Consider the following 22,889-nt stretch of genomic DNA (forward strand, 5'->3'; position numbering starts at 1 on the left):
TGCGTGGTACTAAATAATTTCGTAAGGCCTTGAAACGCGTTAAGGCAGGAAGGAGTCAGGGAACTCATCATTGCATGTCTTATGGTATCCACTTGAATTTGAATAAACACACTACTCAACAGTACCCGCGACAATACTTGACCGTGCTATCGTCATTGTGGAACGAACAATGAATTATTGCTGCCATTCTACCCTAGCACTTGTCAGCGTTGTGCATTCATTAAGTTCAATTTTGGAACGAAAACATGCTCTTGGTTTCTGTACACGAAGAGATCAGTTTTTTTTGGCAATTTCTGAATGATATGCGAAATCTTTTTGTTCAATCTGATGTTCAAGTTCTGTGAACTTGAGCGATTTCGACTTTAGCTTCCTCAATGTTAGGCTATTTAATGTGCAACACCATATGATCTGCTGGACAGTATCCTAATAGATCGCAGGTAAAAGAGGTTCTCGATTGGAAATATCAGGGACGTTACACATGGCGACACCAAGCTAACAGACCAAGCAACCCTCAACTGAGCTCATCTGGTAAATTACACCAAAAGATGATATCTGCAAGTCATTGCATTGAAACGAAAGCTTAGTGCGGCTGAACATGGTTTTTGCACCACACAGCGTCTTGCATTGCACTTTATGTATATCGCCAGTGAGGTGGATTGTCACCTATTCATTGATAGATCGTCGATAACGGATGCCACGTTCATATTGAGTCAGGACCACCATCTTTAAGTATTAAAGAATGTACGACACGAAAATCTACAGATATAATGGGAATTACCCAAGTACTCGGAGTTTATTGGTCTTCAAGGGGTTTAGGCGTCCGGTTACTGGCTTATAGTAGCTATTTACTTGCATGATGGTCATGGACAGAAGTGGTTATCGGCAAGGCACTGATGAGATCGACGGCTCAGGCACGCGATATCAATCCGTATATGATACTTGAGTGACTTGCAAGCAAGCCTTGTAAAGCACATTTTCTTAGATGGAGCCAATAAAGCACTGATTTTTGTAGGAAGGCTTCTAGTATTTGACAAAAAAAAATATATTATTGGTCACTCCAGGTAGTAGGGTATTCGAGATGACTTGAACGAAATATTATCAAAATTCATAAAATATGATGTCCTCATACAAGAATTGGCAAGACAGCCAAAAGTAAGCCATAAATCCCAAACTCTGCCCTGTGAGCTAAGCCTTCGAAGGATGATACGGGTGCGACCGAGTGAGTGGCACTAATTACAGGTTCATTTCCTGAGGAAGAGAATTGTGCAACGGCAACGGAAGCCAAATTCTGAGAAGCTGCTGTACTGGAACTCGACATGGTGGTCAAGGTCGTCTTTTCGGTGTCTTGAGATACATCTCTAGTTGCCGCTGAAGTTCTTTCTGGAGATGTGTTTGAACGACTTTTAGATATCTGACCTGCCGCAGCTTGGCTTCCCTGAGACTGCACTGAATCACCTGAACCATCACGCTCTCTAGTCTTTGTTTCTGTAACAATAGCTGTATTTGAGGAAGAACTTGACATGCTTTGACCAAGACTTATTGGACAGGTGGTTGTGTAAATCGTTATCTTCCCATCAACAATCGTTGTTACTGTGCCCAAGACGCTCCCAGGAACTGTAATTTGAGCTGAAGTTGAAGCTTCAGTCGAGAAGGTAGTCGATTCTTCGCTGAATGTATCTGCCGAAGAGCTGTACACGCTTTCGCTGAAAGTTAATGGACATGAGGTTGTGTAAATCTTAGTCTTTCCGTCAATTGTTGTTACTGTACTCAAAGTGTCCCCAGTGAGCGAAGAAGGAGCTGAGCTTGTAGTTCGAGGAAAAACGGTAGTGGATTCTTTGCTAAATGTTGGTGCAGGTGTGTAACTCTCTGGGCTGGTGGGTGTTGATTGCTGTGATGATGAGGTTGAAACGCTGGTGAGACTCTGCGAGCTGGCTCCTGTTCTGCTTGACGTATTATAAGATGGCAATGTGAAGAATGACGACGAGGGCAAGACCGGCTCGGGATATTTGGATGAACTGCTATACGAACTTGCTGGAATAGATGAGGTCTTGGGAACAAAAGAGTTTGGCTGAACAGAAGAGCTTGGCTGAGCAGAAGAGCTTGGCTGAGCAGATGAGCTTGGCTGAGCAGAAGAGCTGCTTGGAATCGAGCTGCTTTTAGGAGTTGAAGAGCTTGGCTGAGCAGATGAGCTTGGTGGAGCAGATGAGCTTGGCTGAGCAGATGAGCTTGGCTGAGCAGAAGAGCTTGGTGGAGCAGAAGAGCTGCTCTTAGGAGTTGAAGAGCTTGGCTGAGCAGAAGAGCTGCTTGGAATTGAGCTGCTTTTTGGAACCGAAGATGAACCAGTTGGTATGGACAAACTGCTTGGCGCAGAAGATCCCCTGCTTGGCACAGATGAACTAAACGAAGAAACCGATGAGTACGAACTCAACGAACCAGTTGGCGTTTCAACTTCGATAATCACTTCGGGTGTCACTGCACCATCGGTCCCAGTCTCGTAAGTTGTAGTCGTTCCATAAGTAGATGTGACACTTCCGCTCCATCCCCTAGTGGTAGTACTAGTGATTGGGATCACAGGATTTGTTATCGCACAACTTGGTTGCTTAACATCGGCCGGAAAAGAGAAAGCATAATTAGTGAAATCGGTGATGACTCTTCCATCAGGTAAAGTTATATTGAAGCCTAACACTGCATTACCTTGAAGATTTGTGTACACGAGTCTAATGGGGTAGTAAAAGTCAGCAATTAGTGACACTTGAGCAGAGCTTTGCGCGTTATAACCAACAGCATCTAGCGGTCTCACCGCGTCAATTGAAAAATTGGTACTCTTGGGAGGCTTTAAATTTTGTTGACAGCAGTTGAATGCAGCACCATCACCAAACTGTAAAGCTGCAGAATCGTCAACTTGGGGCAAACCAATGGTGTACTGACCAGTCAATGGCGCAAGGAAATAGCCGCTAACTTCAACGGTAAAATTGGAAGGGGTTGTGTTAAATCCGTAAATGTCAGATCCCCAGAAGACTGTACGAGTACAGTAAGGAACCCCAGGGTGAAGAATACATGGGTAATACCTGAAACCCACAGTCTCAATACCTGAGACTGATCCCACAGGTGCTTGGTTCGCGTATCCATATCCCATATAGGCGGGGTCCTTATACGAACTAAGATCGCTCAAAGCGTATGGGAAAAAACGAGCACTAAAACCAGCCGTCCTTTCACCTTGCGGCAAACAGGCAACATAATTAGCCTGTGCCATGGCGACCTGTGCCATGGAGGCCAGTAATGGAAGCCCAAGTAGGGCAAAGAACACATAACTCATTGTCAGTTACAACTTTCGATGTTCTTTATTGAAACACAGTGTGACGAAAATACAATGACCAGAAAGAAACTACAGGCATCTATATACATAATTCAATATGCAAGGACAGCGTCCACCAGCTAAAAATATCAAAACGATATGTGCCGTGACTATGGCATGACGGAGATATGTGTAGTCTCTTTGATTCAACCTGAGGTCAATATGTCAGGGCCTTTATTAACAAATTGGGACATCGAGGCTTCTGGAATATGATTAAAGAGACTATTTTGGTCAAGATTTAAAAGCTGGAGACGAGTTCTGGCAGAAAATTCCCTGAAGAGGCAAATTTGAAGAGCGCAGAAAATACCATTTCAGGAAATCCAGCAGCATCGAATCAGGCCACCGAGGCCAACCGGTGATACCCGAAACCAGGGTTGTTGCCAAGGTTGGCTTCGTTAGAGGCAACACCCTTCCACAATAGGCAATTTGATACAAGCTGGGACCGCCCGCTGAGAAAGGCACCAAGAGAAGGTGTTCGACAGAGAAACGTGTGCACTGTGGAAGCACTGTTTAAGTTCCAGGCTGGTTAGCCCACGTCAAATCTTTACCCTCCAGGCTCGACGAGGGATTTTGTTATTATCCCTACATAACTAATCTAGAGGTTCTCTGACTTGGGCTGCGTAGCTACATGCCAAGAGATCTTCTCGAATAAAGCAAATGCGGGAAAAAAATTATTTTGTAATAATAGAATGGTTTTATTCTGCAACTAAACTGGGGGGTTGCTGCAGCGAACTTCGTGAATTTTCCCAATTGGAACATGAAGCGCCATCGTCGTAGGGATTTGGGTCAGTGACCAAACCTTTGTTTATCTATCAAAAACTGACTAAACATCTTAAAAGAACTAAAAAAATCAACGCAGGATTGCTAGAATAATTTGAGGGTATTGGTTGATCATTTTTTGATCAAACTAGCGTTGTAGTTTTTGCTCTCGTAATCCCAGTAAAAGGTTAGAGAAGTGGCGTTGCTTGCCTTGTTTTGACCACACTTTTCGTTGTAGTTGATACCACCGATACGTTCCTCGACGTACTTGAAGAAACCATCAGATGGACAAGAGAAACCAGGACCAGAGGAGCAGCTCTCGATTGGAATGACGACGTCGTTGACAACGTAACGGACGTAAGTTTGGTTAGAGCATTTGAATTGTTGAGTGTAGATTCTAGCACCTTGAGGAACGATCCATGACTTACGGTAGACATGGTCACGGAATGGAACTTGAGAAGCGTTTAGCTTGTGGCCATCGTCGAATAGGCCAACAGCAGCAATATAATTAACAAGGTCAGAGTCATGAGTGAAACTCAACCAAACTTTTTGTTCCAATTCGTCGCTTTGTCTCAACAATTCAGCAGAAGCGTTGAAAAGAACAGAACCGGCTGTGGCACCCAAGGAGTTACCGTTACCATTCTCGTAGTAACTTTCCAAATCATCCTGGTAAGAGTAGTGAACAAGCTCTTCTTGAGTGAAGACATCACAGATATCACTGTAACCACGGGCATTTAGTTCGTAAGAACACCAGTCGAATAGATTAGTGGCATCACTCTTGGTCAAGTTCAAACCAATGTTCTCATCATTTAGTCTCTTAGCAAGGTTGGACAAATATTTGTGAGAGTAAGTGTCAACGTATTCATCGTTCTCGGTTTCGTTGAAGTTGGAACAGGCATATCTTGGGGTTAAAGTGTTGTAACCAGATGATGGGTCCTCGTCAATAATTTGCAAGGAGACGTTGTAATCCTTACCCAACCCGTCGATGAAGAACTTGGCAGTGTCATGACATCTCTTAGAGTTGGAAGTGAACATAGCAAAGCTTGGAGTCTCTTCCAACAAGTCAGCATATTGAGCTAAGAATTCCTGACTGTGTCTCTTAGCATCCATTTCACCGGTATAAGGGTTCAAAGGGTTGACGGTGTTCTTCAAAGTGGTCTCTTCTTCGAAATTGTTAGTATCCTGGATGAAGATTTCATAATCATCGTCCAAGAAAGATAGAGACTGGTTAAAAGTACCGGTGTAGTTTGCCAATTTGTAGTAAGTTTCCAAGATCTTAGCACCTTTACTCTTGGTTGGGTATCTTTCACCATGTCTAGCGAACAATTGAACTTGAGTCAATTCGCAGGTATCTGGGATTGCCTTATCAATACCGAAGTCAAGTGGGTAGGAGAAATGTGGACCAGCACCTCCTAGAAATGGAACAATTTCTTCCTGAGTACCAATTTTTTCCCAAAGCATCAGAGTATTTTTGGTCAAGAAGGGCACCAGATGCGACGGAGGCCAATAGAGTGAGAAGAATAGCGGATCCCATAGTTATGAAGTTGATCTTGATTTTTTGAACCTAAAATCCAAGAGGGCATCAGTCTTATCTTCGAGAAAGATGTAGCCTTTATACGTTGGCTCATACCATAGAACCATTGAACCGTTTCAACAAACCACTAGATCTTGTTTTACCACTACACGTGCGGTTGTAAATTCGCTTTTGTGACCATGCAACAGGCTCTTAGTTGTATGTCTTACCTTGTGAAAATTGATTGATGTTTACGAAGAGCTGTTGATTGCACCTTATTTTTTGTATTTACAACCTGAGCAGACTCATACATTCTTGATCAGAGTCATTGATGAACCCTCAAGGGTTCAAGAGGATAGAATATTAGTAGATCTCTCGGCGTCCGATGATACCCACGTGTAGTCAAGGCCTACTGCTGCAGGTTCAATTAGAATGACCGCGACAGGCCCGTTCGCTCTGGATTGTACGATGGTTGCATTAGAGCACATGGAGAGAACAAAGCCAAGAATCGTAGTTGCTAGAATCTGACTTCTGATGTTTTTCCATTAGTTGATAAATTTTTACGTACTCATTTAGGCGCTTGGAACGTTTTTGAGCACAAAGGGAATTACAAAGTCTGAATGACAGTAAGAAGCTCGTTTAATCATCAATTTCAAATTCGAGCTTATGATGCCATTTTCCTATATGGATTTTGCCTGAACAAAAACCAAAAACAGCCTCGTGCCTCGATCTTAATTAGTGCATCTGCTGACTCGGCTCATCTTCCAATGTCGTCTAGAAAATTATGAAGAAGCTTTAAATTAGGAATTTTTGAAGTAAGCCTAGGCAAGACTTGTTATGGGAATCTGTTTATGAAAACATCGATTTTATCCTCTCATTGTAACCTCGGGACTTGTATGGCGATGGGTTACTGACACGATCCAATTGTTAATAGTAACAATAGAGGATATAATTATTTTGTGGTTTAACATATGGAAGTTCCCAGGCGAGTGATATCAATATGAGAACAATTTGGCTAGTATGACAGTTATACTGAAAGCTACAGACCATAATATTCAGCAGCTTATTATTCTATGTTACCAGAAGACTTGTTCATATTGACCTTAATTCAATCGTCACATTGTCAACCTCTCATCGGTATCCGTCGTTAATACACTTGTCGTGAATTTTTTCTCATAGCCAATCAGAATCAGTGAAAAAAGACTGTCGCTGCAGAATAAAATGAACCCACACTGACCCCCGTAACTGCGTCTCCGCGCCAGCTTAAATCTATCGGCATTAAAGCTTATTGACGGCTCCCTGTTCAAAATTGCGTAACAACATTATGCAAAGTTGTGAGAATTTCCTGTTTAAACAGCCAACTTTTCGTGAATATTTATGGATGATTCCCACTAATTTACTCGATTCATATTCGTACATCGTAATATTGGGAGCGCTTTTCTTGTTTGTTCTTGTCGAATTATAATCATTTTTTTATTTTTCAATTCTTTCTTCTCCTTTCAACACTTTTTAGTTTAAAATCAAAACTTTTCAGCACTTTCGATCTTTTTATTCCTTGTACTTCCCTGACACCCGCAACTATCGAAATCGAAATGTCTGCTCCAGTTCCTCAATACACTGTATCTGACTATGCCAAGTTCGCTCTAGCTGGTGCCATTGGTTGTGGTACCACTCACTCCGCTATGGTCCCAATCGATGTTGTCAAAACTAGAATTCAATTGGAACCAACCATTTACAACAAGGGTATGGTTTCTTCTTTCAAGAAGATTATCGGTGAAGAAGGTGCTGGTGCTTTGTTGACCGGTTTCGGTCCAACTTTGTTGGGTTACTCCATGCAAGGTGCTTTCAAATTCGGTGGTTACGAAGTCTTCAAAAAGTTGTTCATTGACACTTTGGGTTACGACACTGCTGTCAATTACAAGAACTCTATTTACATGGGTTCCGCCGCTATCGCCGAATTTTTCGCTGATATTGCCTTGTGTCCATTGGAAGCTACTAGAATTAGATTGGTTTCTCAACCAAACTTCGCCAACGGTTTGGTCGGTGGTTTCTCTAGAATCTTGAAAGAGGAAGGTCTAGGTTCTTTCTACGCCGGTTTCACTCCAATCTTGTTCAAGCAAATTCCTTACAACATCTCCAAGTTCTTGGTTTTCGAACGTGCTGCTGAAGCATACTTTGGTCTAGCTGGTCCAAAGGAACAGTTGTCTGCTACTTCTGTCACTGGTATCAACTTGGTTGCTGGTTTGACCGCTGGTTTGGCTGCTGCTATTGTCTCTCAACCTGCTGACACTTTGTTGTCTAAGGTTAACAAGACCAAGAAGGCTCCAGGTCAATCCACCATCGGTTTGCTGGGTCAATTGGCCAAGCAATTGGGTTTCTTCGGTTCTTTCGCCGGTTTGCCAACCCGTTTGGTTATGGTCGGTACCTTGACCTCCTTGCAATTCGGTATCTACGGTTCTTTGAAGAGAACCTTGGGTTGTGCTCCAAGTGTCGAAATCGCTAAGAAGGATTAAGACCAATGATACATGGTTTACTTGTATTATTACCTGCAGCTCAGTCTAGAAAATGTTTAAACTGCAGTTGCTTAATTTCATATTCATTTGCTCATGAAGCACTAAAATCAAAACAGTAATTTTTAAGATGTTGAAGAAAAGATGAATTTTGCCTGATGAACATCATAAGAACGACTAACTTATAAATATTCCTAATGACTTGCTAACGACGAGTTTCATCTCGTCTTGTCGTTGTATATACTTTTTTTCCTCCTTTCAATGTTATTACATACCTACATTAGATTGTACTGTACAAGTATAGAGCATATCGGTCATCTTTATGTTCTGATCATACCGCCTTTCTGATCTAAGGCGTCAGATGACAATCTTTATTAGAGATCATCAACAAACTCAAATCGCGAAGAAAGAAGTAAGAAAGTGAAGATGTCCACTGAGGACAATGGACTGATAAGGGGTTCGCCTACTCCAGAGCGATGTGCCGCTTTAGCCAAAGAGTATACTTTGGACATTCCTAGGATACCAAGTCTCGAGCTACCCTTGCATGTCTCTTCCAGCCAAGATAGCGTCACCAAGGCTATCAAGATGTGTGGTGGACTTTCCAAGATCAAGGAAGTGCTGAATGAGCGTGGTGAGAGTGCTGAATCACAAAAGGGATTGGAGTTGTATTTAAATGAAGGTTCCCATAGGGATTTCTCAGATAAGTTCTTCAATGAGCACCCGATTATTGGCAAAAAAGTACCTTACAGAGACGAGTCAATTGTACTTAAGATTGAGATGCCAAAGGGAACGTTAGCCAAAAATAATGGAAACATTCAAAAGTCTCTGGAATCGTTAAGAAGCCGAGATGTTAGAGTCACCCCGGTGGCTATAATCAACAATACGATCAAGTTCAGAGAAATGTCAGATTTCCAGGTGAGACTAGATAATGCACCTTCAGCTACTGAATTCAAGGATAGCTTTGACTCGCTTGATTGGAACAACATGAAAGCATTCGTCGATTCAGTACCGGACTTTGATACACGGCCGTTCGAGAACATAAGTAATCTGATGATGGATCGATCGTCAAAGATCCCAAGTCTTGATTTTCAATTGCCTCCACCACCTAGATTTTCAATGGTTGGTCTACCGTATCAATACAAGTACAAAACAAATCCCTTCGCTACAAAGAAATCCAATGGCGCTGCAGAAGTGAAGGGTACATACATTAAAAACTATCAGCAATTTGTACATGACATGAATGAGGTTACAGAGACTCCTGCGAACCCCCATCCTTCATTGCAGAAAGATTACGAAGTCGCCAGAGCGACAGGTGTCTATCCAGGAACAAAGAAAGAATCCAATTTCTACCAAAATTTAGAGGAGTGTCTTAAAGTTCTTGGAGAGCTATTCTCAAAGAGACCCATCTGGGTCAAGAGACACATTGACGGAATTGTGAGCAAGGATTTGCACCATACTTTGAAAATTGCCTTGGCACTTCTTTCCTACCGGTTTACTATGGGACCATGGAGAAATACCTATATCAAATTTGGTGTAGATCCTCGAACATCTTCCGCATACGCAAAATATCAGACGGAGTACTTTAAGATCGAGAGGAAATTACTACGTTCACCAATCTTGAAGAAAAATATGCCTAGCCCCCCAGCACCGGTATATGAATCGAATAATCCAGGAGATATTGACAGTCGATTCAAATTTAATGGGAAACAAATCCCTTGGTATCTGATGCTGCAAGTAGATTTACTAGTGGAAGAACCAAATATTGCCGAAGTTTACTCCAAGGCAGAGTTCTTGCCGAAAGCAAATGAACTCACAGGCTGGTTTCAAGAACTAGATCTGGCAAAAATAAGAAGGATAGTAAAGTATGAGTTGGGTTGTATGGTCCAAGGAAATTACGACTTCAATGAGTACAAGCTGAAGTATTTCAAAACAATGGTCTATGTCAAGGAATCGATGATCAAAGAGCAGAGTACGGATCAAGATGGCGACGTGAATATGGACGAGGATAGCAACGAGCCCAACCAAAACAAGGAAGAATCCGATGAAGATGAGGAGAATGGTGTTGCTTCAGGCGAAGCTGACGAAGTTGCCTTAGAGGCCGATGAGGCCGATGAAGATGAAAACGTTCGAGTCGACGAGGCCCAGGATGACGAAGGTGATGACTACGATGATGCCGCATTTGAGATCAATTCCGCCACATTTCAAGAGGTCATTGACCGCATTTCCAGGCTGAATCCCGAAGTTGCTCAACGTCTGCAAAACGACCTGACTGGCCTGGTCAACGAAGCCAACCTTTGATATTGACGCCCAAATACTTCTGAATAGAGATCCTAGAGTCACACTCATTTAACAAGACTCGCACAAATTTGGTCCCGTTAGAGCTCTTCTTAGTCAACTCATCGCTATGACATTGAAAGATTGTCATAGTTGACGTTTTTTTTTCTTTCTACCAGTCTGTTTTATGTATTAACCAAGTCAATTAATCGAGTGAAGGACAAACTGACAGGCAGATACTCGTCATTCTTTTCGTTTTTCCACATCCCAAATTCTTCAGATATGCTTAGGAATCTTATATTGAGAAGATTTGCTTCCACAGGTTCCTATCAAGGAAGTGGTCAGATAAACATTCCAAGAAGACCATTGAAAAAGATCCGTCTAGGTAAAGCCAGACCTGCCATATATCATGAATTCAACGTCAAAGTGGAATTGAGTGACGGTAGTGTAATAACAAGAAGGTCCCAATTTCCAAAGGACGAGATCAGATTGATTCAGGATCAAAGAAATAGCCCATTATGGAATTCAAGCAGAGACGATCTGGTAGTTGTGGATGCTAACGCTGGTGGCAGATTGGACAAGTTCAAGGAAAGATACGGCTCAGTGTTTTCCATGGCTGCTGAACCAAAACCAACCGAAGAGAAGAAAGAGGCTGCAGCAAAGGGCAAGCAGGAGAAGGAGGCAGCTGCTGATGAAGGAGAGTTTGGAATGGACGATTACTTGTCGCTGTTGAACGAGGACTCTGAACAAATAAAGACTGGTAAATTGGCCACAAAAAAGAAAACAAAGAAATAGGTCCAGCTGATGAACTCGCTGAACCCAGTAATTACGAAAACTCATGCACATAGCTATATATCACTGAAATTTATTCGGAGCATATTTTCGCTCATAGGTCTACTGATGACTTGGTTTGTTTTATCAATACTTTATTGTATTTAAAAACTGGAATGAAATATACTTAGGAAGAACACAAAGGGGAAGGACAAGAATGGGGAGTGTATTTCTGCCACATTTACATACAGGCTGGCATGTCGATCAAGCTATAGTTACAGAAACAGAGAGACTAGTGGTGATTCGATTCGGTAACGATGGGGATCGAGAGTGCATGATAATGGATGAGCTGTTATACTCTATAGCTGAGAAAGTCAAAAACTTTGCAGCAATCTATTTATGCGATATTACTGAGGTACCAGACTTTAATGAGATCTACGAATTGCAAGATCCCCTGACAGTCATGTTCTTCTACCAGAATAAGCATATGATGTGTGATTTTGGGACCGGTAACAACAACAAGATGAATTTTTTAGTAGATGATAAACAAGAAATGATCGATATCCTAGAGACCATATTCAGAGGAGCCCGTAAAAACAAAGGTTTGGTAATTTCTCCATATGATTACAACCATAAACGCGTCTAAAAGCAAGGTCTATAATACAAGATCCAATTCTGCGCTTACCACCAATATAAAGGTCTCCAATAGTCTCCAATAGTCTTCAAATAGTGTAATAACCACGGTCAATTGGTTCGAAATCTGGTTCTAAATGGTCTTATTGGGTTATTAAGGCGATGAGCTGCAATTCACGTGACATTACTCGAAAACTTTTCAGAATTTTTCACTTTCTTCGAGCAGTGAAGACTTCGAATTATACTGGCAAGATGCCGTCAACTGTGTTTACCATTGAGGATCGGCAAATCTGTTTGTAGGTTCCCGTATTCGATTTTACTATTGAAGTCAAGTTGTGGTTCGCTAACTTATCCAAACGGTTTTACTCACAGATTGTCAAGAAATCAGTCAGAATCAAACGAATGAGTGTCGAAGATATTAAGAAGGCAAGAACTGCCGTTGAGTTCAACAGAGAGAACTTGGAATCTGTCCTAAGAGGTAGATTTTTTTACGCTCCTGCCTTTGATTTGTATGGTGGTGTCTCTGGTTTGTATGACTATGGTCCGCCAGGCTGTGCTTTCCAAGCTAACGTGGTGGATCAGTGGAGAAAGCATTTCATCTTGGAAGAGGATATGCTTGAAGTCGATTGTACCATGTTGACTCCATACGAAGTTTTGAAGACTTCTGGACACGTTGATAAGTTCTCCGACTGGATGTGTAGAGATTTAAAGACCGGTGAGATCTTCAGAGCAGATCATTTGGTGGAGGAAGTTTTGGAAGCTCGTTTGAAAGGGGACAAAGCTGCTAGAGGTATCAGTGAGGCTGACGTTGAGGAAGATGCTGACAAAAAGAAGAGAAAGAAGAAGGTCAAACAGATCAAAGCTGTGAAACTTTCCGACCATGTTGTCAAGGAATATAATGAGGTGCTAGCTAAGATTGATGGTTACTCCGGCCCAGAGCTAGGTGAACTTATGGTTAAATATAATATCGGTAACCCAGTCACAGGCGAAGCCTTGGAAGCTCCAAAAGCTTTTAACTTGATGTTCGAGACTGCTATTGGTCCATCTGGTCAATTGAAGGGTTACTTGAGACCCGAAACTGCTCAAGGTCAATTTTTAAACTTCAACAAGTTGCTTGAATTCAACAACAGTAAGACCCCTTTCGCTTCTGCTTCTATCGGTAAATCTTTCAGAAACGAGATTTCTCCAAGAGCAGGTTTGTTAAGAGTGCGTGAGTTCTTGATGGCTGAGATTGAACATTTCCTTGACCCTGAGGACAAATCTCACCCAAGATTCCACGAAGTTAAGGACGTAAAGCTATCTTTCCTACCACGTGAAGTCCAGGAGGCTGGCTCTACTGAACCTATTGTCAAGACCATTGGTGAAGCTGTCGAAAGCAAGATGGTTGACAACGAGACTCTCGGTTACTTTATTGCTAGAATCTCTCAATTTTTATTGTCAATTGGTGTCGATGAAACCAAGATGAGATTCCGTCAACATATGGCCAATGAAATGGCTCACTACGCCGCCGACTGTTGGGATGGTGAATTACTAACCTCTTACGGCTGGATCGAATGTGTTGGTTGTGCTGATAGATCTGCTTACGATTTAACTGTTCATTCCAAGAAAACCAAACAGAAGTTGGTTGTTAGACAAAAACTAGACGAACCTGTTGAGGTTACTAAGTGGGAGATCGATCTAACTAAGAAGTTGTTCGGTCCAAAATTCAGGAAAGATGCACCAAAGGTTGAAGCTCATTTGTTGAACTTGTCCCAAGAAGAATTGGCTTCAAAGGGAGAAGAATTGAAGAACAATGGTAAGATTGTCTTCAAGGTCGATGGTGTTGAAGGTGACGTCGAGATGGACGACAAATTCGTTACCATTGAACAGAGAACCAAGACCGAGCACGTGAGGGAATTTACTCCAAATGTCATCGAGCCCTCTTTCGGTATTGGCCGTATTATCTACTCTGTTTTCGAACATTGTTTCTGGAGTAGACCAGAAGACACTGCTAGAGCTGTTCTTTCTTTCCCACCTCTAGTGGCCCCAAGCAAAGTCCTGTTGGTTCCTCTATCTAACCATAAGGATTTGGCTCCAGTTACTGCTGAAATCTCCAAGCTATTGAGACGTGAAAAGATTCCATTCAAGGTTGACGATTCCGGTGTTTCTATTGGTAAAAGATATGCTCGTAACGATGAACTGGGTACTCCGTTCGGCGTCACCATTGACTTTGAATCTATAAAAGATGGCTCTGTCACATTGAGAGAAAGAGACTCCACTAAACAAGTCAGAGGTTCAGCAGCTGACATCATCAAAGCCATCCGCGAGATCACCTACAATGGTGCCTCCTGGGAAGAAGGTACTAAAGGTTTGGCTCCATTCGTTTCTCAATCCGAGACTGAGACTGAAACTGAATAAATGCTTTGCTAAGTGTAATTATTATTGAAGATATAGTATAATATTACTAACATACTCAACATTAGATAACGTACTTCCAGTCTTGAAAATTAAATAGAGAGAGTACATTTCGCGTAACGAGTTGTCTAAGTCCTAGTACTTAGTTTAGTTTCAGAAACATATTTGTCAATCAATATTTTTTGAATTCTAACTATTCATATACTCTTCTAGCTCAGCGTTGAGGTCCTGAACAGTGGTGGGTTTAACCTGCTCTTTGGCTTTCCCCCTCTTCTTCCCAACGGCATAATGACTACCACCTGAGCCACGGTTATCTCCTCTTCTATGCCTTCTGTCCTGGCTGCCGTTGGAATCGTAAATTTCTACTTTTAATTTCCCACCATTCAATTCAGTATCATTATATTTTTCCACAATTTTTTGCAAGACACTTGAATCTTCGAACTCAAACACTGCAGTCCTGCTTTCCTTGGTGTCATAAAAATTGGAATAGACTGGTGTTCCGAACTCTTGCACCATGTCTTCCAAAGTGTAGTCAGAAACGTCGAGAGGAATATTTTCGAACTTTACTCTTTTCTTTGCAGGCCTACTGGGTTCCCTTCTTTGACGATTCCCACGAAATTCTCCCCCAATATTCATTCGAGATGCCAAATCATTTCTTAAATCCCTGCGGCGGTATCTCTATTATTAATTAACCGAAGTTATCTAGTTAATATCATTTGACTAATTGGCAATCATCGGCTCATTTTGGGAATAACACAATCCATCAATGAGTCTAAAATCCTCAACTTACCGTTACTTTGTGCTTTGCGTCATGAGAAGTCTGTAAGAGTACTGTTAGTAACGTGATTTCAAGCAGAATCGGAATTTACCGTTAGCTTTCAATGGCTTCATACATCTTCATCTAAAATCTGATTCAACGAATGGTCAATTGACATCTTGAATCGCAGTTTACGGGTTTGTTCCATTCTTAAAGTGTTATATCGATAGGCCAACTTTGACCATTTCTGCTTAATACGTTAGTCAAAATACCTACGCACGAGATAGTGGAGGCCTTGAATGATATTATAAGTTTCTATCTAAATCCATTTATATATTCAGATCATGGAATATGTGCTCGAATCTTGACGTGCCACCGTATCTTGACTTGTATTTTTTTAGTCCAGGACAGCGAGCTTGCGAATTGCTTCAATGAGGGCTCTACAGTGGCTAAATTTCCTAAGGCAACGATCAACCGGTATGCAGCTTCTTCAGTGTTTTGGAATCCTTCAAGCAAGGCAAACTTCGTGTTTATAGCATCTGAGATAATTGGTACTATGTCTAGATTCTTTGCGTCTTTTACTACTAAGGCACTGTAATTAAACAGCAACGTCGACACTGCTACAGCATAGCTTTGGGATTGTTTCTGGGTCGCATGAGCAAATTCACCCTCAACAGTCTCAAAAACAGACTCGTAGACGTCTTTTGATGACATTAGGCCAATTCCCCAAGTGTTGTTTTTGAAACAGTTGATCAGAATTCGAAGAGTGAGCATACTGATTGTGATATTTTTGTTACCTAAGCCCTCTTCGATGAATTCACCTATGTCGGTGGAGTATGGCAACATGGGTACGATTATTCTCATTAGGTCATAAGCAGGGGTCTTCACTTTCCATTCAGATCTTATTGTTCTCGCATAGGAATAAATCATTTCCCAACTCTCGTCAACGCTGTGTAAAGCAGCACCGATTTCAGCCAAAGCCTCATCATCATAGGTTTTCTCATTGGAGTTGAGCTTGACTATCCCATTGAAAATGGTTTCTGGGTTATAGTTGGTAATGGAGAGATATTCCTTTACCGGCAGAACGGAGAAGGTATGAACCTGCGTCTCACTGACCGATTCATCCAGCGATACTCCACCCGTATTCTTCAGAATAAAGTTCACGACTTGGTCACGGTACGATTGTGGCAACTCGTTACGAGCCAAAAAATTATCTGCAAGAATATATGGATTGTCATTAACATTCACTGGGAGTTTTAATGGAGGTTGTCCATCTTCAATATCCACATCGAAGACATAATCATATTTTTTACCTTCAAACTCTATCTTCTTGCCACTCCCACTTTGAGAGGCGCCCACTACATCTCCGATCTTTACCCAACTACCTTGAGAAAATTGATGTGCTTCTATAACCCCAGTTGGAGCTCTGACAACAGCAACTTGGCCTTCCTTCTTTCCGGGACTTTGTAATGTCTCGTAAGGCACAATCTTCGATTCGTCCATCCCCATAGTCTGTGAATTTATAGATGAGTTTTCTACCTCCTTATGAAGAGCTTCAATTTCAACAATAGGTGCCCTTCTGGATTCATCGCTGGTGAAAACCCTGACCAAATTGTCGCTACTGCCTACGACAAAGTCTCCATTTGGTAAGATATCAACGCACCACACTGATATAGCTGGCAACTGAATAACCTGTTTTAGTTGACCATTTGGGGCCCACACTCTAACCGATCTATCCTCACCACAGCTCACTATGTCTCCGTTAGGGCTCAATTTACAGCTGTAAACGAAACTTTCATGGCCTTCTAAACTCTTTATCACATTTCCCTCAAAATCACATATCTTTATGGTTCCGTCGTTGGAGCTACTGATAAACTGATTGCTGGAGGGAATAATCTCCAAATGCCTAATGACGTCTTTATGTATGCCGGAAAATGTTCTGATTAACTCATCGCGCTTCCATAGCTTGATGGTTTTATCAGCAGAAGCTGTCAAGAAATGATCTTCCATATGCGGTATGATCTTGGCATCCCATACAGATCCGTCATGACCAGTGAGGTTCCATTTCATTGTACCGTTCTCCCAAACCTTGGCAGTCTTGTCCCAACTACCACTGATCACACGTCCTTGAAGGTCACCCAAGCTGCAAACATTCGAATCATGCCCAATCAACGTGTACAAAGGATCATCACCGAGAGAAGCATCAGCAGGCGATGCATTGATTAATGTGTCCTTCCCCCCATAAAATAGTAAATTTCTTTCGCTTTCATAGGTAATGCTATTGAGAAACCCTTCGCTCTCATGAATAATCTTACTTTCCCAGGTTCTCTGACCCTCCAACTTGGACCAAACTCTGACCGAACCGTCTCGGGATACGCTAGCGACTTTCTCATCGCTTATGGCAACCACATCTCGGACATCTTGAGAGTGTCCTTCCAATGCACAACTCAATTGATACATGAGATAAACCAGTCAACTAATCAAGTCTTTTGAATCAAACCAGATCCTTAAGAACTCTTTAACTTTATCTATATCTGAGGTTTTTGGGAGTTTTTCTGGAGGCTGTGGGTCCGTCTACTCGTTTAAGGATAGTAGTTTGATTTTTCGAAAATAATTGTGGAAAGTTTATACTGCCAAGACAAAAGCTCAAAGAGAAGTGAACCATTTGTGGATCTCACCTTTCGGATTGACGATTGAAGGTATTTGAACTCATCTAAACCAGATTCATTGCTTTAAATAAACCATGACTGGTCCGTTGTTATATGCTAGAACGCCCGAAGGGTTACTGTTCAGATCAGCTGCGACTTCTGAAAAATCTGATACTGTGATCCAATTGTCTGCCAGGGATCAGACTGTTAGTGTTGTTGGATTGGAAGAGTTCCCCTTGCAAGGTAAGATCACTAAAGTTGCCGCTTTGTTGGGATTTATTAAATTGAAGTTGAACAGATATGTGGTCATTGCTAACAGAGTCGAAGAAAGCGGTAGATTGGATCGCCATACTTTTTACAAGGTGGTAGATCACTCAATTATTCCTGTAAAGGAAAATGCTCGGGTAGACTCAGATGAGTCCGAATATTTGAAGTTGTTGGAAATGCAATTGAATCATTCAACGTTGTACTTCTCTTACACTTATGATTTGACCAATTCAATGCAAAGAAATGAGAAAATAGGATCTTCTTCGTGGAAGACTGCTGACACACGATTTTTCTGGAACCACTATTTGACTGAAGAACTACGAAATCTAGCAGACGATCACGAGAGTGTGGCAGCTTTGATTCAGCCGGTCATTTACGGCTACGCCAAGGTAGTTGATAGAGTATTCAACGGCTCTTCTATCTCAATTGGGTTGATCTCAAGACGTAGCAGGTTTAGAGCTGGTACTAGATACTTCCGTCGTGGTATTGACGAAGACGGTAACGTTGGTAATTTTAATGAAACAGAGCAGGTTTTGGCGGTGCAAAACTTGCAAGATGGCAGTGTCAATCATTTCTCTTTTCTTCAAACCAGAGGTTCTGTCCCAGTTTACTGGGCAGAGATCAACAACTTGAAATACAAGCCCAGTTTGGTTATTGGCGAACAATCAGCATTGGATGCAGCAAAGAAGCATTTCGAAGAACAGAAAAAGTTGTACGGCCAAAACTATTTGGTGAATTTAGTCAACCAGGGTGGGCACGAATTGCCTGTCAAAGAAGCGTATGAATCGACAGTACATGCGTTGAATGATCCAATGCTTCACTACATCTATTTTGATTTCCACCATGAATGTCGGAAAATGAGATGGTTCAGAGTCAAGTTATTGATCGATCATCTGAAAGATATGGGTCTCAAGAATACCGATTTCTTTCATGTTGTTACTATTTCCAACGGTGCTACTAGGGAGGTTCTTAGTGAACAAAAATCCGTTGTGAGAACAAATTGTATGGATTGTCTAGATAGAACAAATGTTGTTCAGTCTGTTTTGGCCCATTGGGTTTTGCAAAAGGAGTTTGAAAGTGCCGGTGTGATAACAAACGGGGCCGCCTGGGAAACTGATGGAAAGTTATTATCAACTTTCCAAAACTTTTGGGCTGATAATGCAGATGCTGTCAGTTGTGCATACTCAGGTACTCGCGCCTTAAAGACTGATTTTACCAGAACTGGTAAACGTACCCGTACAGGAGCTTTTAACGATTTTATCAATTCAGCCTCGCGTTACTATCAAAATAACCTAGCGGATGGTCCCAGACAGGACTCTTATGACTTATTCCTGGGAAACTTTAAGCCTTACATGACTTCAATCCAGTCTCCTTTCCCAGATAGAAGGCCACTGTATATCCAGTTTATGCCAACGGTACTCTATGCAGCATTAACTGTCTTAGGTGCCACCGTTATTTTTCCAAAAGATCACTTCACAAGCAGTAAGAATCTAGCATTCTTTTTGGGCGCTGCTGTTATTTTGTTCGTTTCAGGCCGCTTTTTGATTCAAAATGGCCTACAATACGTTAGTTGGCCAAAATTAGTCGACGTTGGTTTCTTAGTGGTTCAACAAACTCATAACAAAGAAAAAGAGTTCAAGGGACTCAAATACATTCCAAGCTCTAAGTTCGTCAAGCCCAATGTCGGAAAGAAGGACTAGCACTCAGCATAGACTCAACTCAGTGATTGATAAATTTATTTATCTCGCCTGCCGAGAACGTTACTCTATAGATTGTGATATTTGCAGAAACTTGTATGCCATATTATGTACTTTAAAACACCGCATTCAAACGGCAAGCTCGTGGATAAAGGACTGAACATCCGTCGATCTCATTAGGGCCTCACCAACTAGGAGACCTTTCACACCTTCACTCTTATATTTTTCGGCATCTTGCCCGCTAGTAATACCAGAGAGAGCAATCAGTAGTGTTCCAGCTGGAGTAGAATCTATCAAATTACTAGTGGTGTTCAGGTCTACTGTAAAAGAATGTAGATCCCTGTTGTTGACACCGATCACCTTAGCACCAACCGTCAGTGCGCGCCCCAATTCTTCTTTTGAGTTGACTTCAACGAGCGGTTCCATTTGCAATTCATCCTTGGCGTATCTATATAGGTCTTGCAGTTGGTCTTGCTCTAACATCTTGACAATCAGCAGAACTGTGTCCGCACCAGCCAATCTTGCCTCGAGTATCTGGTACTTGCTGAATATGAATTCTTTCCGCAGGACACAGGGTCTGGCAGAAGGGTTGGAGGAATATTCCAAGTCCAACACTTTTCTAACGTTGGTCAAATCCTGTATAGAGCCTTTGAACCAGTGAGGCTCTGTTAGCACAGAGATAGTATCTGCTCCAGCCTTGGCGTAACTCAAAGCTTGCTCTGCCGCCACAACTTTACATTGGATGTCACCCTTCGATGGCGAAGCTCTCTTAACTTCAGCTAAGACGGCAGCTCTACCCTGAGAAGCTAAAATTCTATCGTAAAAGTTTTGTGATTTTGGTGCCAAACCCAGCTGGAAATTGGCCTGCAAATCCTGTAAAGTGAAACCGGGAGTCTTTGATTGAATCTCGACATCCTTCCTACGTTGATCATAAATTTTCTCCAAAATAGAGCTCTTCTTTCCAGCGGTTCCATTCAGAGTACCCTTTTCGCTTGTTTCCCAAGTACCACCGGTAACACTAAGAATATTCTTGATCATCAAATGACCTTCTTCAGTCAAGATAGATTCTGGATGGAATTGAACACCTTCAACAGTGTACTTTTTATGCCTAACACCCATAATAATACCTTTCTCTGTCCGTGCAGTGACTTCCAACTCATCGGGCAACGAACATTCGGTACCAGCCAAAGAGTGGTATCGTGTAACTGCCACACCCTGCGGAACGTTTTTAAAAAAACCTTTATTATCGTGGAAGATAGGTGTGGTCTTACCATGCACAATCTCACCAGCAAAAGTCACTTCACCACCAAATACCTCAAACATACATTGCTGGCCCATACACACACCAAATACAGGAATCTTACCGGCAAAATGACGAATACAGTCTCTAGAAATCCCAGAATCTGTCCTTGGATGGCCCGGACCAGGAGAAATGAGCACAATGTCAGGATTCAACTCTACAATTCCTTCCACGGTAATCTTATCATTACGGAATACCTGCACATCGGCACCCTCTTGGCACAAATACTCGTAAATATTCCAAGTAAACGAGTCGTAATTATCAACTAGTACTACTTTCTTAGCACACATATTCGTCATACACCCAACTGACCTCCACTCGAACCTACAGGACGCAAATCGAGCGTATCAAAACCAACTTTAATATACTTCGATCTAGATTTATTTTACTTTATTACAGTGACTCATTGAAATTTTTCAAATTTGACGATCCGGACAGACCGGGTCAAACCGGCCAGCCATATTCAATTTATTTAGTACGTGAAACAAATATAGAGATATAGAGACATGAACAGATCAATCGACCACTTTAATAGGCATCGGTAGGTCCATTATATCGATTGGGAGCTCAATTAATTGCTAAACGAGTGCTAGATGTCGAGTATTATCGAGGCATCCTCTACCTTGAGGAAAAGAAAGCATTTGAAGCGTGGGATCACGTTTACGTTGATGGTTGTTGGCCAATCTGGGAGCGGAAGATCGACCTTTATCAATACGCTATGTGGCCAGCAGGTCGTAGATGTATCTACGACAATAATGCTGCCTACTGATACTTCTACTGAGATTGATTTGCAATTGAGGGAAGAAACGGTTGAGTTGGAGGACGATGAAGGTGTGAAGATTCAATTGAATATTATTGATACACCGGGATTTGGTGACTCATTGGACAACAGTATGTCATTTGAAGTGATCTCTGACTATGTTCGTCATCAATATGATGAGATTCTGCTGGAAGAGAGCCGTGTGAGAAGAAATCCGAGGTTCAAGGATGGTAGAGTGCACTGTTGTTTGTATTTGATCAACCCAACTGGACATGGTCTCAAAGAAGTGGACGTCGAGTTTATGAGAAAGCTGGGTTCGATTGTAAATGTGATTCCAGTGATCAGTAAAGCCGACTCGCTCACTCCCGAAGAGTTGAAACTGAACAAAAAGTTAATCATGGAAGATGTAGACAGATTCAATTTGCCAATCTACAACTTCCCATTTGACGAAGAAGATATCTCAGAAGAGGATTATCAAACGAACACATACCTGCGTTCTCTATTGCCATTCTCTGTGATCGGGTCGAACGATGCGGAGAACGTCGGCGATGGTGTCATTATTCGTGGCAGAAAATACCATTGGGGAACATTAGATGTTGAAGATTCTTCCGTCTCTGATTTCGTCGTTTTGAGAAACACATTACTCATTTCACATTTGCATGATTTAAAGGATTACACACACGAGATTCTCTATGAGAGGTATAGAACCGAAGCACTTTCAGGTGAGTCAGTTCCCTTCGCCAGATCTACTGCCAACGCTGGTGCAGACATGAACTATGTTGCATCACCAGCTCTCTCTACGCCAAGTAAATCTATCCATTCGAACGCAGACCAAGCACAATCGAATCCACCTCAGGACACTTATTTGGCCAGAGAAGAACAGATAAGGTTGGAAGAAGAGAGACTAAGGGCATTTGAGGAAAGAGTGCAACAGGAGTTGATATTCAAGAGAAAAGAATTGTTAGAAAGGGAGAAAGAGCTAAGAGAGATCGAGGAACGGTTGGAGAAAGAAGCACAGCTCAAACAGGAATCGGAGGCATAGGAACAGCCCTGTCGGTCGAGTACATTATATATATCAAGTAACAACCCTGAATATCATATTATCTTGGTGAGGCTGAACCGTTTACTGTGAGACACGAAAATTTTTCGCTTGTCAATAAAACTTCTTATAAAAGCGTCAACACCTGTGAACATTGATGATGCCTCTGTTCAATATTTCATAAGGACCAATTTTGAAAATTCGCAAAATGT

The 22,889-nt window shown here is 41.9% G+C and overlaps 12 protein-coding genes across 12 annotated transcripts; 7 read left to right on the plus strand and 5 right to left on the minus strand.

Moving 5' to 3' along the window:
• Window positions 1–1,123: 1,123 nt before the first annotated feature.
• Window positions 1,124–3,316, minus strand: TDEL0F00190 (uncharacterized protein; the record flags this gene model as incomplete). The annotated part of the gene is made up of 1 exon (XM_003681993.1): window positions 1,124–3,316. One exon carries the CDS (start codon window positions 3,314–3,316, stop codon window positions 1,124–1,126), a length of 2,193 nt encoding a protein of 730 aa, XP_003682041.1.
• A 930-nt stretch (window positions 3,317–4,246) lies between these two features.
• On the minus strand, window positions 4,247–5,575 carry TDEL0F00200 (histidine phosphatase family protein; the record flags this gene model as incomplete). The annotated part of the gene is made up of 1 exon (XM_003681994.1): window positions 4,247–5,575. One exon carries the CDS (start codon window positions 5,573–5,575, stop codon window positions 4,247–4,249), a length of 1,329 nt encoding a protein of 442 aa, XP_003682042.1.
• Window positions 5,576–7,219: 1,644 nt separating this feature from the next.
• On the plus strand, window positions 7,220–8,140 carry MIR1 (Mir1p; the record flags this gene model as incomplete). Its single annotated transcript, XM_003681995.1, has 1 exon — window positions 7,220–8,140. One exon carries the CDS (start codon window positions 7,220–7,222, stop codon window positions 8,138–8,140), a length of 921 nt encoding a protein of 306 aa, XP_003682043.1.
• Window positions 8,141–8,563: 423 nt separating this feature from the next.
• On the plus strand, window positions 8,564–10,435 carry TFC1 (transcription factor TFIIIC subunit TFC1; the record flags this gene model as incomplete). The annotated part of the gene is made up of 1 exon (XM_003681996.1): window positions 8,564–10,435. One exon carries the CDS (start codon window positions 8,564–8,566, stop codon window positions 10,433–10,435), a length of 1,872 nt encoding a protein of 623 aa, XP_003682044.1.
• A 258-nt stretch (window positions 10,436–10,693) lies between these two features.
• MRPL36 (mitochondrial 54S ribosomal protein bL31m) lies at window positions 10,694–11,206 on the plus strand (the record flags this gene model as incomplete). The annotated part of the gene is made up of 1 exon (XM_003681997.1): window positions 10,694–11,206. One exon carries the CDS (start codon window positions 10,694–10,696, stop codon window positions 11,204–11,206), a length of 513 nt encoding a protein of 170 aa, XP_003682045.1.
• A 193-nt stretch (window positions 11,207–11,399) lies between these two features.
• On the plus strand, window positions 11,400–11,828 carry DIB1 (U4/U6-U5 snRNP complex subunit DIB1; the record flags this gene model as incomplete). Its single annotated transcript, XM_003681998.1, has 1 exon — window positions 11,400–11,828. One exon carries the CDS (start codon window positions 11,400–11,402, stop codon window positions 11,826–11,828), a length of 429 nt encoding a protein of 142 aa, XP_003682046.1.
• Window positions 11,829–12,217: 389 nt separating this feature from the next.
• On the plus strand, window positions 12,218–14,212 carry GRS1 (glycine--tRNA ligase; the record flags this gene model as incomplete). Its single annotated transcript, XM_003681999.1, has 1 exon — window positions 12,218–14,212. One exon carries the CDS (start codon window positions 12,218–12,220, stop codon window positions 14,210–14,212), a length of 1,995 nt encoding a protein of 664 aa, XP_003682047.1.
• A 186-nt stretch (window positions 14,213–14,398) lies between these two features.
• Window positions 14,399–14,845, minus strand: YRA2 (Yra2p; the record flags this gene model as incomplete). Its single annotated transcript, XM_003682000.1, has 1 exon — window positions 14,399–14,845. One exon carries the CDS (start codon window positions 14,843–14,845, stop codon window positions 14,399–14,401), a length of 447 nt encoding a protein of 148 aa, XP_003682048.1.
• A 463-nt stretch (window positions 14,846–15,308) lies between these two features.
• DOA1 (Doa1p) lies at window positions 15,309–17,426 on the minus strand (the record flags this gene model as incomplete). The annotated part of the gene is made up of 1 exon (XM_003682001.1): window positions 15,309–17,426. One exon carries the CDS (start codon window positions 17,424–17,426, stop codon window positions 15,309–15,311), a length of 2,118 nt encoding a protein of 705 aa, XP_003682049.1.
• A 283-nt stretch (window positions 17,427–17,709) lies between these two features.
• SAC1 (phosphatidylinositol-3-phosphatase SAC1) lies at window positions 17,710–19,581 on the plus strand (the record flags this gene model as incomplete). Its single annotated transcript, XM_003682002.1, has 1 exon — window positions 17,710–19,581. One exon carries the CDS (start codon window positions 17,710–17,712, stop codon window positions 19,579–19,581), a length of 1,872 nt encoding a protein of 623 aa, XP_003682050.1.
• A 126-nt stretch (window positions 19,582–19,707) lies between these two features.
• Window positions 19,708–21,177, minus strand: TRP3 (bifunctional anthranilate synthase/indole-3-glycerol-phosphate synthase; the record flags this gene model as incomplete). Its single annotated transcript, XM_003682003.1, has 1 exon — window positions 19,708–21,177. The coding sequence occupies one exon, from the start codon at window positions 21,175–21,177 to the stop codon at window positions 19,708–19,710; it is 1,470 nt and encodes a 489-aa protein (XP_003682051.1).
• A 294-nt stretch (window positions 21,178–21,471) lies between these two features.
• CDC11 (septin CDC11) lies at window positions 21,472–22,680 on the plus strand (the record flags this gene model as incomplete). Its single annotated transcript, XM_003682004.1, has 1 exon — window positions 21,472–22,680. One exon carries the CDS (start codon window positions 21,472–21,474, stop codon window positions 22,678–22,680), a length of 1,209 nt encoding a protein of 402 aa, XP_003682052.1.
• Window positions 22,681–22,889: the final 209 nt, after the last annotated feature.

Source organism: Torulaspora delbrueckii, chromosome 6 (genome assembly GCF_000243375.1).
Source record: "Torulaspora delbrueckii CBS 1146 chromosome 6, complete genome".
NCBI lineage: Eukaryota > Fungi > Ascomycota > Saccharomycetes > Saccharomycetales > Saccharomycetaceae > Torulaspora > Torulaspora delbrueckii.